At 43.1% G+C, this 14,757-nt stretch overlaps 1 protein-coding gene and 1 long non-coding RNA gene across 2 annotated transcripts in view; one reads left to right on the forward strand and one right to left on the reverse strand.

Moving 5' to 3' along the window:
• Window positions 1-14,757, forward strand: part of SPON1 (spondin 1) — a 245,183-nt gene that overhangs the window by 68,390 nt on the left and 162,036 nt on the right. Inside the window, exon 3 of the mRNA XM_070626401.1 lies at window positions 1,427-1,560. Within this exon, the coding sequence (XP_070482502.1) occupies window positions 1,427-1,560 (134 nt within the window). The remainder of the gene's footprint in view (window positions 1-1,426; window positions 1,561-14,757) is intronic.
• On the reverse strand, window positions 4,442-14,704 carry LOC139084221 (uncharacterized). The gene is made up of 5 exons (XR_011541631.1): window positions 14,529-14,704; window positions 13,947-14,091; window positions 9,155-9,304; window positions 8,470-8,580; window positions 4,442-6,105 (listed from the first exon to the last, which is right to left on the reverse strand). It is a non-coding gene; the product is annotated as an uncharacterized lncRNA (long non-coding RNA).

The raw sequence follows: 14,757 nt of genomic DNA on the forward strand, positions 1-14,757 counted from the left end.
TAGGAATGGCCATTCTGCAAAACAATCCGGCAATACCTAGTGAAATTAATATGATTATATCCGCAACCCAACAACCCAGCAATTCCACTACATTGTTTATGTTGCTGAGAAACTCTTCTGTGGGTTCACAACTAGAGCAGCATGAGGATCTCCATTGCAGCAATGTTTGTGGAGGCAAAAAGCTGGAATTCAGCTAAGTGCTCCTCACTGGGAGAATGGATACATAAAATGTGGTCTTTGCGTGCAATGGAACTAGGCAGCGTCAGAAGCAATGAATTGCTTTCACATATATTTCACATAGTAACACTGACATATCTTAAAAGCATAAGGTTAAGTGAAAGAAATATTAAAATACAAAACAATTCTATATAACTTCAAGTGAATTATATATATATATGTATATGCTCAGAAGGACGTATATTAAATACTTAGGAGCAGGGCTAAATAGAGGAGAGAAATGGGAGAAGGATAAAGAATGTAGAGATAAACAAAACATAATCCTCCTAAAAAGTAGAGGAATTTTTAAATGTAACGTAAATACAATATGGATATCATGAACTCATTAAGTTATGTTTGAAGATTAAATGAGTAATTCAGATAAAGCACATCACCTAGTGTCTAGCAAGTATGAAACACTCAATAAATGTTATCTATTAATGTTATTAACACTACTCGTGACATAGCTGCTACCAATCAATTGGAGTTGGCACTTAAGACCAATTGGATTTAGATAATTTCCCCCAAAAGATCCTTCCAGGTCTAATAGTCTATGATTCTACTAGAGCGACAGGCAAGTACTGGCCGCAGATCCAAAGCAAGCAGGAGAAGTGCTGAAACAGTCCTGGGGAATGGGAGTGGCTGCTGGCTTTTTTCCAGTGTTATAGGAAACCTTGGTGATTGCCATGGGAGGACACCCATACAATGCACTAACTAAGAAAGTAGAGACCACACAAGTAAACAGTGCTATGAAGCTGAGAGACTTCATGCACTTTGGTATGCTTCCTCCAAAGGGGCGTTTTCTTTTAACATTTGAATTTCAAGTTATAAAATTGTAGCCGACTCACCAAGTTTAGCTACAGAGAGAGTGTTTGCTTTTGATTGTCCCTCCGCCATCCCCCTCCTTCCCTAAAGTGGGACACAGGTTTGTTAGGGAAGTGAGCGAGATCATCACCTAGTGGCCTGTTCCTCAAAGTGCTGACACAAGATCCTGGTCCCAGAGAGCAGAGAACAAATGCCAAATCCTTACCCTTATGTTAATTCAACGAGCATTGACAGGGACTCTATGCCAGGCACTATTCTGCTGTCTGGGGATATAGAGCTGCTAACACAAAGTGACAAGTTTAAAAATAAAATTAAGGAAGTGTCAACTCAGAAACTTGAGACTTCCCAAAGTGACATTGCATCTTAATGTGTTTATTTTCCGTAGATCATAGATGAAGAAGAAACCCAGTTTATGAGTAACTGCCCCGTTGCGGTCACTGAAAGCACGCCCCGGAGGAGGACGCGGATCCAAGTGTTCTGGGTAGCGCCGCCAGCAGGAATGGGCTGTGTGATTCTCAAGTAAGTGAACCTGGAATCCTTGCAACGCTGCGCTCTTTCCCAGTGGTCTATCGAAGACTTCACGGGGCGGTTGCAGAAAGAAAAGTGGCTTTCCTGGGGCATCAGACAAGTTGCATTATCTCTCTGCCCTCATTATCTCGACTCTAAAACAGGACTATGGGCCATCATGGGTGAAGTGCTATGAAAAGAATCATTCACCTGAATCTCTATTTTTACCTAATACAGGGATTCTCCTACCCTCTATCTTCCTAGACATAATGCTATGAAGGCCGATTAAGAAAAATTACAAACCAGGTGGGGATAATCCTTGCCTTCCTCCATCTGGAATTTAACACCTGGTTTCCTTAAATTGTGCTAAGCTGACCTGAGACCCAACTGTAACCTCCATGAGCCTCCCGCTCTGCTTTATGATCTCATCTTCTTCCTTCTCCATCAAAATTGCCTGCTTGTGCCACTTGCTAGCTGGCCTCCTGACCCTCCCTTTGGTGAGTTATAATAGATGATAAGAGGTGTTAACCAGCTGACAGTTTTCCGCTGAAAGGTAGCAGTATCTCAAACCTCTGTCTCTGAAATTGTTTGCCATAGAATGGTGTTCAGGGAGATGTAAACACGTGGGCAGGAAATAAATTTCTACGGTTAAATAAGTTTGGAAAATGCTGTATCCCCTTCTTGCAGATTCACAAGATATCTTAGCATATTGAAGGTTTTGCAAAGTCCTGCTGAAATGAAATCTGTTTCTCTTGGTTTGACCCTGCATTTCCCAAACTTGTTTGACTGCAAAGCTCCTTTTTGTTTTTTTCTTTGAGGAAGATTAACCCTGAGTTAACATCTGCCACTAATCCTCCTCTTTTTGCTGAGGAAGACTGGCCCTGAGCTAACATCCATACCCATCTTCCTGTACTATATGTGGGACACTTGCCACAGCATGGCTTGACAAGCGGTGCATGGGTTCACACCCGGGATTCAAACTGGCAAACCCCCTGCCACCACAGCAGAACGTGCGGACTTAACCACTGTGCCACCAGGCCAGCCCCTGCAAAGCTCCTTTTTTGCTGAGACATCTATTAACATTCACCAATTTGGGAAACACAGCCATACCCTCTTTTAAATAGATTTAAAGTCTGTATAGAGTGATGCTGGGAATTTTGGGATTTCAGATAGGCAAATAGTCATGAGTGGATGGGCAGGGCTCCAATGCCAGCATCCAAGAAGCCATTTTCCCATGGAGGTAGGGGCTGGGAACTTCCGAACCATCTTCTTCTTTAAATCACCCAAGGCCTTATTTATGTATTTGGTGCATTTGTCTGCATCTCCAGCAGGTAGACATTTCAACAGACTTACAATTGTGGTTGAGTCCAGCTCACCCCTAAGGAGAGGCTGATAGCCCACCCCCAGCTAAGCACTCCAGTTGCCACCGTTTCTGGGCTCAGCTGTGCCTGGCTTTTGGAAAAATGCCCACAGAAATCTCTGGAAGCCTCTGTCCATTGTTCAGACCCAGCCATGTCTTTGCCTGGCCTCCTTTTGCTGCCATCTGTCTGGGCATCATTTATTTCCTTCTTGGTTTAATGCAAGCTGAGCATCCTTTCACAGATTCTTTGAGAAGTTTGGCTCTTGACATTAATGTACAGGGGTGATTAAAAAAACTTTGTTAGCAGTAGAAATTTTTTTAATGAAACCTTGTGTATAAACCCCAATATATAACATGTATCTAGTATTTACTTGAAATGCAGGAGAAGGCCTTGTGGGAATAAACGAGGACCACGGAAATGAGAACAAACAGAGGCTATTTAGAGCTTGCTCTGTAGCAAGGGAGTCAGCTGCCATCACTAGCATTTGGCAGAGACTCAAAGGCAGGCCAAGGAGTGGGGAAGCTTTACAGAGAGGAAAAGGGAAGGCTGCAGGTACGTTCTGCTTGGAGGTTATTGGCATGGGGAAGCTGCAGGGGGGCTCACTGGAAATGGAACATCTTCTGTGATTGTTTTGGAGAGCATATTTGGCTTTCTTTTGTTGGTCCTGAGTTGGCAGTAGGGGAGGCAGTGGGGACAAAAATTAGAGAAGCTGATAGTTATCGACAAGTCCTAAACCTTCCAGGCTGATGGCTGTCGAGGTTGTGGTTTGGCTTCCCAGGCCGGTTGCTGCAGAGGCTGGGGGTCAGAGTTCTATTGTCATTGTCAAATATGGCCTGGCCATTCTCCATCAGTATTTTCAGGCTCTCAGCCTGGAGTCTGGGTTCTCAGCTTGGCTTTTCCAGACTTGCACCCCTCCGCATGGCAGCCCAATCACTCTGCAGAGCCTGGGGCTCCAACGAAGACAGTTGGAAAACATAGACGTATGCGTTGAGTCTTCCTGCTCTAAAAACCCTTCCCTTTCTGACCCAGATCTCTGTTTTTTTTTGATTTATTGTTCTCATAAGCCAGAAGCATTTGATCGTCTTGGCGAAAGCCAGAAAGTCATCTCTTGTTTACCCACTAACAATGATAAACATATGTGTACATATGTTTATCCACTAACAATAAACAAACGTGGCTTGTCCATTCACTCATTCTTTCAACAAATGTAACTGAGCTTCTACTTGTGCAGGCGCTCAGGATCTATGGGCAGCTGAGAGGCGTTCTTGGCCCTGGAGGTTCTCCCAGGCCAAATAGAGGGGAGAAAAAAGGTCAGCCGATACTTTCTGTGTACCAGGAACTCAGCTGCTCGGCTAGCAGGCTTTATCTAATTCAGTCTTCACAACAAACGACCTCCATTTTACAGTGGAGGAGACAGGCCCAGAGAATTAGACACATTTCCTGAAATCACACATTTATTTCACTCTAACGCCCATGTTCTTCCTTTCTTTTATGTATTTTTTTCTGAAGGAATTAAATATAAGCTACAACTATTCATTAAAGAAATAATAGTTTTATGGGTAAGACATAAATACTTTCACATTGTAAAATTTCAAACAAGACAGAAAATAGTGAAATACAGAAAAATACAGAATATAGGAAAAGCGAAAAATCTCTAACATCTCTCCCAATAAATCCCAGAGTCCCCTACCCAAAGGTAGCAATAGTATCAATTTGGTGTCTGTTCTTTAGACTTTCATCCGTGCATTTGTGTGCATATTAAGTCAACATAAAAGAACGTTGTTTCATTTTTGTGGGAATTTAAATTTACACAAATGGTATCATAGTCTACATAGTGTCCTGAACCTGACTAAGTTTTCACTAAATAAAACGTCTTAGATATATTTCCAGGTCAGTGCATGTAGGTTCACCTCTTTTTTAAAACTGTTGCACATAATCTGTAGCGTGACTATGTTAATTATTCCACGGTAGATGGACATTTAGAGAGTTTCCAGTTTTTTACTGTTACACATAATGCTGCGATGAACATCCTTATACTTGTGTCTTTGAGCAAATATGCAAGTCTTTATCCACAGTAGATGCCAAGAAGTGGGATCATAAGGGATGCACATTTATAATTTTAATAGACACTTCCAGATTTTCCTCCAAAAAGCTTGCCAACTTAAACACGCTCCCTGACTGTGAATAAAAGAGCTTATGTCTTTACTTGCTCAACAACTCAATGTTATCAATCTTTAAAATTATGCCAATCTGATAAAAACAGTATCTTACATTAATTTGCATTTTCCTGATTACTAGTAATATTAAGAATCTTTTCATGTATTTATTCTTTTTTGATTTCCTCTTCTGTGAATGCCCCAGTCATATTGTTGTCCATTTTTCTAATAATGTGTCTTTTTAAAATTGATTTTTAAACATTTAAATATGTAATTATACAAAATATATTTATGTACAAAATAGATTTTACATAAATATATGTAAATACATAAAATGTACAATTTTATGTATTTAAAACATATTTATACTTAAAATTTACCTGTAAATAGTCCAGATAATAACAGATTGTTATACATTTCAAATATTTCTCTCCATCTTTTAACTTTGCTTATGGGTGTCTAATCATCCGGAAGTTTGAATTTTTGATTTAATCAATGTATCCATCCTTTCCCTTATGAATTTTGATTTTTTGTGTCTTGTTTAAGAATAATTTTCCTACATCCAAGGTTATAAATATATTCCCATATTTTAAATATTTTTATAGATTTAAAAATAAATTTAGATCTTTAATCTTCCTGGAATTTAATTTGTGAACGATATGGCGTCAGTAAGCCTCAAAAGAAAATAGATGAAGTGCTCAAAATGAGGTGCCAAAGGGCAAGTTAAATCAGGGGTTTATTTGCAACAGTGTGGCCAAAACACTGGGAGGAACCTTCATCACCCAGGCCTGAAGGGGCAAGAGGAGGGAACAGAGAGGATGGAGAAGACCACTGCCTCACAGGAGCTGAGCTCTTCAGTTAAGAGAAGCAACTAGCCTGAGGTGTCCCCACCAGGACCCCACCCTGTCCTTCCCTCTGATCCCTGTCAGTTCTCCCCTTTGGCCTGGCTCCAACTGTGAAGACAACGGAGCCCCTTGATAGAGTCCACACAGATTCTCCTCTGTGGCAAAGACCAGGGTGCAGAAAGACGGAGAAGGTATCTAGAAGAACAAACCAAAGATTTCCAGCACAGATAGAGAATCAAAATCTACCTATTTTTCTCAAAATGGCTAGTTGTCCCACATCCATTTATCACGTAGTTTATTCTTTCCCCAATGGTTTGAAACGCTACTTTATCAGATATAAAATTTTTATACAGGTCCATTCTGTTCTGTTGATCTTTTTATCTATTCCTGCTTGAAACCCACACCATTTTATAGCATAATTTTATTTATGTTTTCATAGCAAGTCATTGCCCATTAATCTTCTGGTTCAAAATGTTCATGGCCATTCAAGCAGATTCATAATTGCAGATGAATTGTAGAATAAGTTTGTTGTGTTCAATAAAAACTTATATTTCCATTTTGAATGGTGTTGCACTGAATTAATAGTTTAATGTGGGAAACATCAGCATCCCTACAGTATGTTTTCCAGGTCAGAAATATGGAATGTCCCCTATTTATTCAGCTCTTTTGTGTCCTTCAGTAAAGTAATGTAATTTTTCTTCATGTAGATTGCACATTCTTATGAGGCTTTTTTCCCCATGGTATTTATAGTTCTGTTGCTTTTGTGAATGGGCTCTTTTTTCCTATTATATTTTATAATCATTGATTGCTTGTGTTTAGGAAACCTATTGTCTCTTGTACATTGAGTTTGAATCTGGACACTGCCGAACTCTCTTGACAGTTGTAATGGCTTCTTCTTTCATTCTTATGGGAAATAATTAATAAGCATAATTTTTAGTCCTTTTTCCTATGTTAGTTTATCTAGCACCTCTAGCGGAATATTAAATAGTGGTATTCTTGCTTATTCCTGATTTTAATGGGAAGACTATTATATTTCACTTTTAAGTATAACATGCAGTACAAGTTTCCAACTGATGCCTTTAATCAAGTTGAGAAAGACCCTTTATCCAACTGAGAAAGCTTCCTTCTTCCTCATGTGGAAGGTGGTGTTTGGAAAACCAACCTCCCATGTGCCCAGAGGGTACCAGCACTGAGAGTCAAGCTATAACCAGCGGTCCTGATTTTCAAGACACTTTCAGTCCAGTTTTGGTGTCAATAAAAATGTGTATGCCAAAGTTAGCAAACCCACAACAGACATGAACTGGGGACAAATTAAACATGGTTAGTCAGAAAGGAGATGGGTGAAGAATGGCGTAGTGCAAGCGCCAGAGCTTCTTGGAGAGGTTGGTTTATGGCTTGAAGGCTGTAGAAGAGTTTGGAGAAATGGACAGAAGGGAAGAGATTATTCTAGGTGAAGGGAGTGGAGTGAGTGGAAACTGAAGTGAGAGCTTGGAGGTGAGAGTAAATGTGGCAGACCCAGGAGACAGTAAACAGACAGACTTGGAGAGATTAGAGCGTCTTGGGGGGGCCAAAATCCATTGCCGAATCGTGGAGGTCCTCCAATGTCAAGATAAAGAGATTGAACTCGATTCAAGAGGAACAAGGGAGCCATTAGTGGTTATTAAACAGTGGACTGACATGCTGGGAGGAAGGTTTGTTAAAAAATTAGTAAGGAGGGGCCAGCCCAGTGGCACAGCAGTTAAGTTCTCATGTTCCACTTCTCGGCGGCACAGGTTCGCCGGTTCGGATCCCGGGTGCGGACATGGCACCGCTTGGCAAAAGCCATGCTGTGGTAGGCGTCCCACATATAAAGTAGAGGAAGATGGGCATGGATGTTAGCTCAGGGCCAGTCTTCCTCAGTGAAAAGAGGAGGATTGGTGGTAGTTAGCTCAGGGCTAATCTTCCTTAAAAATATATATATAATTAGTAAGGACACTTCAGTCTGGCAGCAAAGTTCAGGACAGATGACAGGGGAGATGCCAGCTTTGCTGTAGAGGCCTCACTTTCAAAAACGAGCATTTGTGTTGTGGTGTTTGGGTAATATTCCTGGGAGAAGGCAGCCCAGTAGGATAAGCTGCAAAGCCTCCTAAATGTCTATAGACGACAGCTCTAAAGCCCGCTTGGCTGGTTGTGATCCTTTGCCCAGGAGGGTAGACAAGGGAAGCACATAGCAATTACGACTTTTCTTTTGGCACAAACCTGATGCCATTTCCATTTTCCATTTGGAGGCAAAGATTTGAACATTGCTAAATTACAGGCTTTCCAGGCAGCCCTCCTCATAGCTTTCTCCCTGCAAATGAATGACCCAGCACTTCAGGTTTTCCCGGCATGCTGCAGTGCCGCAAGCATGCTGCAGCCCGTTACAGCAGAGGAGCAACTGATTGAAGAAAAAGCCCCCGTGAATAGAATAGATGTTTACAGACCCCACTAGAAGGAAGTCCTGTCCCCTTAAGTCGGACAAAAATTTTGTCCCCTGATGCCATCCTCTCTTTCCATACATTTATTACCTTTATTACTTACTTTGATGACTAGATTTCTGACACCCATGTCCTTTTGCTGGGAGGATCTGAGATGCGTGTCCTCCTACTCCTGAGGAGATAGTCACGTGGTGAACCGTTTGGGGATTTCAACCTTATGAAACAATGGTTGGTTACAGGCAGTAAAAACAACCAAGAGCCAATCCCTGTTCTACGTGCATTACAAATACTTATTTAATTCTCACAGCAACCTATGAAGTAGATACTAAAGAGGATGCTGAGGCACAGAGAAGTTAGGTAACTTGCCCAAGATCACAGGGTAATTGACAGAGCTGGCATTCAAACAGAAGCATCTGAACTCCAGAGTCTGTGATCTTAATACTGCACTCTCACCATCTCAAATTGGTGCCACTGGGTCAGGTTCAACTCCAACTTCTCCCTCTCCCCCAATCTCATTAGTTGCCAGCCTTGTCTCTTCTGTCTATCACTTGCTTCCCGTTCACCGCCTTAGTCATAGACACTTCTTGCCTCACTATTGCAAGAACATCCTAATTGCTCACCCTCGTTCCTTACCCTCCGCTCCTTCCTCACACTGGGATAAGACTTGCTATCTCCATATACAGCTGAACCCCACACTTACCTACCAAACTTGAACGGGGCCTTCCCTCACCTTCAAGATAAAGTCCCTAATCTAAATCAGATAGTTTAAGCCTCCCAGCATCCTTTACCAGAGTCCCTGACCAGCCTCTACTTCCACTGCATCCCTCCACGAACACTGTTATCCGGCCATTCTTGTCTGCTCACTGTCGTGGTAACATTGAGCACCTCCTGTGTGTGGGCACCAAGGGCGCAGAGGCTGTCTTTGAAGAGGTCACAGTCTAGGGGCACAACACAAACAAAACAAATCAGGTCCACAGCCTGGCATCTGCAATTCTGAAGTCCAAAAAGCTCTAAAATCCAAAAGATTTTCTTAACTGCTTTAGGGCCCAAACCTGCCCTGAACTGACTTGAAGTTAGTTATAGTCTTTTAGTGTAAATATTAATGTGTTTGAAGCTGCCCCAGACCCTGATAGGTGTATTACAAAGTGTACTATAAGATCTGAGATCTTGTTCAGTGTTCCCCATCACCAAAGAACAAAGCATAGCATCCGAGGCCCTTTGTGACTTGTTCAAACCACTTTACAGCCTCATTTCTAGGTGCTTCTTCTCCCCACATGAGACTGTGAGCTTGATGGAGGAGGGGATCAATTTTACTCCTCTTTGTAGCCCTGATGCAGAGGTTGGCAGGGGCCTGCAGACCAAATCTGGCCCACTAGCTGTTTTTGTAAATAAAGTTTTATTGGAACACAGCCACATTTAGTCATTCATGTGTTACTTAGGGCTGCTTTCATGCTACAGCAACAGAATTGAGAAGTTGCAAGAGAGACAGCATGGCCTACAAAGCCTAAAATATTTCTTCTCTGGCACTTTATAGAAAAAGTGTTTACTGACCCCTGCTCTAATGCCCGCAGTGCTAGGACTCAGTAACTACTGATTCCTGTCCCAGGTACTCCTAAAAGCCCATCTAAGACAGAGGCTTGTATGCAGATAATTTATTTCAGAAGTGATCCAAGGAGCAGGAGGTGGGAGGGGGTATGATTTGGTCAAGTGTTACTAACTTGGCCATCACTGTAGGCAACCAATTCCTGATCCCTCTGGGACATTTTGAAAAGCTTTATGACATGTGTCTCAGAACAGTGGGCCCAGGGATGAAGGGGGAAACCATTATCCATTGTCTTCCATCCTCCATTGACCAAGGTTGGCCACACAAGCGTTAACTCCCCTGCACTTCTGGGTTGCACACACAAGAGTGTTTTCCTGAACACATACTGCAGCATCAGAGAAGCTCTGGGACAGGAAGCAAGAGGTACACCACGCAGACAAGATGTGCATCATCCAGTTACAGTGGGGCAGAGCTGGTCACTGCAACAGTGGCTGGAGTCTGAGTTGGGATGAGAGGATGTAAAGAGGTATATAGAGGTGCCAATGCATCGAGCAGTATGAATAACAGTGTAAGTAGCTTACATTCATTGTCAAGCACTGTGCTAGGTGCATTGCATGCCTTATCTTACTTAACTCTCATGAGAGCCTATAGGGTCTTCTCTATATTGTGCCCATTTTGTTGACGAGAAAACTGAGGTTTAGAGAGTTTATATTCAGGGTCATAAAGAAGTTAAATAATGGAGTTGGGACTTAAACCCACTTCCGCAGGACTCCAAAGCCTTTGTTGTTAACTAAATGCTAAGTTACACTGGCTGAGCTCGACCACCCACACCCCCTGCCTTCTGCCTCAGTTGGTCTGTGAGGTGTGTGAGGGCAGAGCCACTCTTGTAAACCATGGGTGGAGGAGGCCTGTGGGGGGAGATGTTGTTCCCCCAGTGAGGAAACTAATTGTCATTTAGAAAATGGAAAACAAACCCAGGGACCTGGCAAGAGAAAGTCTTGTTTGTGGAAAGAGAGGATGGCTATTAAGGAGGAATTAGCCAGCACTCATAATGCTTTGTAACTTCATAGAGCTCACCAAATCTTTTTATCTTGGAAGGAAATAACATAGAAAACCCACATGAGATGACTCTGTGTGTGATTTAGGAGTTGGCAGGGTGAGGAGAATCTGATGTGGCTGGGGTGAAGCTTACTCCACAGTTTTTCTGGCATTAGGTATTGAGAAGAACCACAGGCTCCTTTGTTGTAAGTCAGGGTGGCCTTCCCGTGAGACCGTCTAGGACCTCAGCAATGCTAACTGGGGAGGAAGCGAGGAGTCAACAGAAAACGGGCAGAGAAGTCCCGAACCAGCTGAAGCAACTGGTTCTTGGGAGAGCAGTTGCAAAGACTGAGGCCATGGCTAAAAGGGCAACACGTGCTTGGTTCTGGAAGACTTAGATACCCTAAGACCTACGATGCAACAGGTGGAACCCAGATGCCAGGGGTTCCCAGGAGGCTGGTGGTGGCACGGTTCCAGGGGAGCAGTCCAATGGCAGCAGAGTTTCATTCAGCAGCTGGAGTCCCAGGTGCACGGTCCAGCCCCCAGTGGAGGAAACTGGCAAGATTTAAACAGGAAGGATGGGCTGCAGAGGCACTCCAGGCACAGCAGTGAACTGAAGCTCAGGTGGAACGCTGAAGCCCTGCTCTATGGACTGTGCTAACATTGCAAGCAGTCGATGGCTGCCTGTAACTTGGTGGGCTCGCACAAATACCCATCACCCTCCCAGCCCCCCCCTGCCCAACTGTGCACCAGGACCAGTTCCAGTCCTCTCCCACTGATGGAGCAGGAGTTGCCAATATATTTCCTGTCCTGGTCATGGTGGGATCAAAGCATGATGCTTTGACCCTATGGACATTTTTTTTCTTGAGATTAAATTCACATAACATAAAATTAACCATTTTAAAGTCATCAATTCAGTAGCATTTAGTACATTTACAATCTTGTGCAACCATGATCTCTATCGAGTTCCAAAACATTGCCATTGCTCCAAGGTAAAACCCTGTACCCATCAAGCAGTTTCTCTCCACTCTCCTCTCCTCACAGCCCCTGGCAACCACCAATATGCACTTGTCTCTATGAATTTACCATTATTCCATATAAATGGAATCATACAATATGTGACCGTTTGCATCTGGCTTTTTCTCTTAGCATAATGTTTTGGAGATTCATCCATGTTGTAGCATGTATTGTTACTTCTTTCCTTTATATATCTGAATAATATTCCATTATCTGTGTATACCACAATTTTCTTATCTCTGTGGACGCTTTTGACATGAAATGGTCAAAGGATAAAAATGGAAACATTTGGGCTACAGTGAAAAAAACACCAGATGGTATCACATCTACATATATTTTTTAACTAGGGAATACACACAATAGATGTGTTGCTCCACTCCTGAGCCTCACCCCATCCCTAGGGAGGACAGTGATGACTCTGGGACAAGGATGGAAAAGGACAAAGAAATGGTTCAACACCTACTTTGTTTATTTTTTAGGGTCATGAAGTAAGTGTGAAACAGGTTGGCTTATTTTATCCCATCACCAAAATGGGTTGGTTAGATCTTTTACACCCAGTATATGACCACAGTGTAACAATGTCATATACCTGGGCATTCATTACTGCATCTTGGAAGGAGCTTGGGCTGAAGCCTACTGAAGATGCAGATGATGCTGGAAAGATGAGCAGAGGGTCCTCAGTGCTCTAGAAGGCGTTCCTCCAGAGATGCTCACGGCTCCGTCACCGTTCACTTTCAGTTACTCATCAAAGAATTGTCCCTGAATTACTAGCCTCCCTGCAAGCCTGCTTGCCACAGAGAATACCCAACCTAAAGCCAGGGAAGAAATGAGATCACATAAGAAGAAAGAATGGCCCCTGCTCCTTCCATGATTAATTATTGCAGGCTGATTTTAGCTACATTTTTCCTTGGGTATTTCCCTAGGATTTCACATTTAACAGCCCCTGGAAGCCAGAAAAACAGAAGAGAAAAAGCTCCATTATATCTTAGTTCTATGCTATTCATAAATGAAAATCATTGTTAATTTAGAGTTTGACAGCTGTGGTGCATTTGTAAGTCCAGGGCAGCTGTCACCAGCACTCTGGCTTATTTTTCAAACAGATGTTTAATTCGACTTTAGTGCTATTGCCAATCTTTGAGGAAAAAGAGAGGGAGAGAAGCAGAAACAGAAATAATCATTATATTCATCATTTGGTTTCCTTTCAAAACATAAATCGGCATGATTAACGATGACATCAGAATTGCTCTAATTGCAGTTTTAGTGCAGAACTGCTTAGCTATCATCTCCTACATGATCCAAAGTCCATTTTTTGGGTTTTTTTCTAAAGTCAGAGGCTGTTTTGTGATAATTACACCCAGACTCTGAACCACAGTCCCAGCTACCCAGGAAAGCCTTCCAGAGTGCAGAAAAAATTGGGGAGTGATGAATGATGGGTGACTGGGCCACAACCCCAGATGAAGCCACAGGGCTGAGTCTTGTCTTATGGCTGTGGAATCAGGAAACCAACAAAAGCAAAGAAACAGAGCCCCTGGAATGGGAGCCAGGGACTCCCCCTCGCTCTTACACATCTACCTTGCTTATGTGGCTCAGGCAGCCGGGTTTGTGCTTGCTCACAGTGTGCAAATCCATCTCAGTGTATAAAATGAAACACATCTGTGGCTCCACGTAGAAATCTGATGAGTCAGAATGTACTTGAACAGGCCCCACTGTTCCAGTCCACGTTGGTTGGAGGAACCTTCCTTCACACCAGCTGTGCTGCTAGGTAAACCCACTTCCCTGATCTGATTTCTCTGCCCTCGCTCTTTTGTGTTTGGCTCTCAGTGGTCTCGCTTGGCTTTTACTTTGTACCATCTATCACGTGTCCAGTCAATGACCCTCAGTGCCTCTTTGACAATGCCTCGGTATGGGGACACTATATGCAATAACGTACTTATTGCATGGCTATGTACTTGTTTCTTTGTACATTGAGATGGAAGACTCACCTTGCCTTCTTCCTTAGTCCACAGCTGTGGTATGTGCTGTGCTAAGGATGAATTTACCCCAAGGAAAAATTTGGCAGATGTCCTGGAGCCCAGCTCTTAGGTCACGGTTTGGTAGCGGAATGATCCACGGCCTCATCAACTGGTGCTAGAAATAACAGGATGCTCTAAACAGAACTGAAGATATGGACTCTGAGGGCCAAGTCTGACTCCTCAGAGGGTGGCCCCCCCATATTTTTAAATGGAAAGTATTATTTGCAAATTATTAACCAGAAACTAATTCTTCCTTAACTACAGAAATACCAGGCTTCTGCCAGGTTGACCAGGTGGAATTTGGGGGAATCTTTAGGGAACTCGTACATGTATCAAAATCTCCTGGCTGTTTCTTGCCACCCTGGCCATGTACCTGGGTCCAGACCATGGATCTGTTCCTCCAGCAGCTGCTCCCCCACCTTTGCTCCATGCTTGGAGCCCATCCCTTAATTCTCCCCATCACAGATAAGGTCAGGTGACAAAGATTAATAAGATGTTGTTGAAAGCTCGGGGAGTGCCAGAAGGGAATTATAACACAGAGAATCTACATACCTGGCTTACAGGTTTGGGGCTCTCAGGGCCCAGAAGCCCCAGCTCGTCCTTGGGGGTTCCCTGCTCTCTTACTTGGTGGGCATCAGGCTCCCTCGCCTAACCTCATGGCCAGTTTGCTTCCCCCCAAAACAATGCCCCTGAACGAGTCCCGGTTGCCGCAAGTTCTAGACGCAGCTGTCCTCTGGACTAGTTTGCTTAGCATTATAGTGGTGAAGGTGGAGTCACAGGT

The sequence above is a fragment of the Equus przewalskii genome, chromosome 6 (assembly GCF_037783145.1).
Source record: "Equus przewalskii isolate Varuska chromosome 6, EquPr2, whole genome shotgun sequence".
In the NCBI taxonomy this organism is placed as follows: domain Eukaryota; kingdom Metazoa; phylum Chordata; class Mammalia; order Perissodactyla; family Equidae; genus Equus; species Equus przewalskii.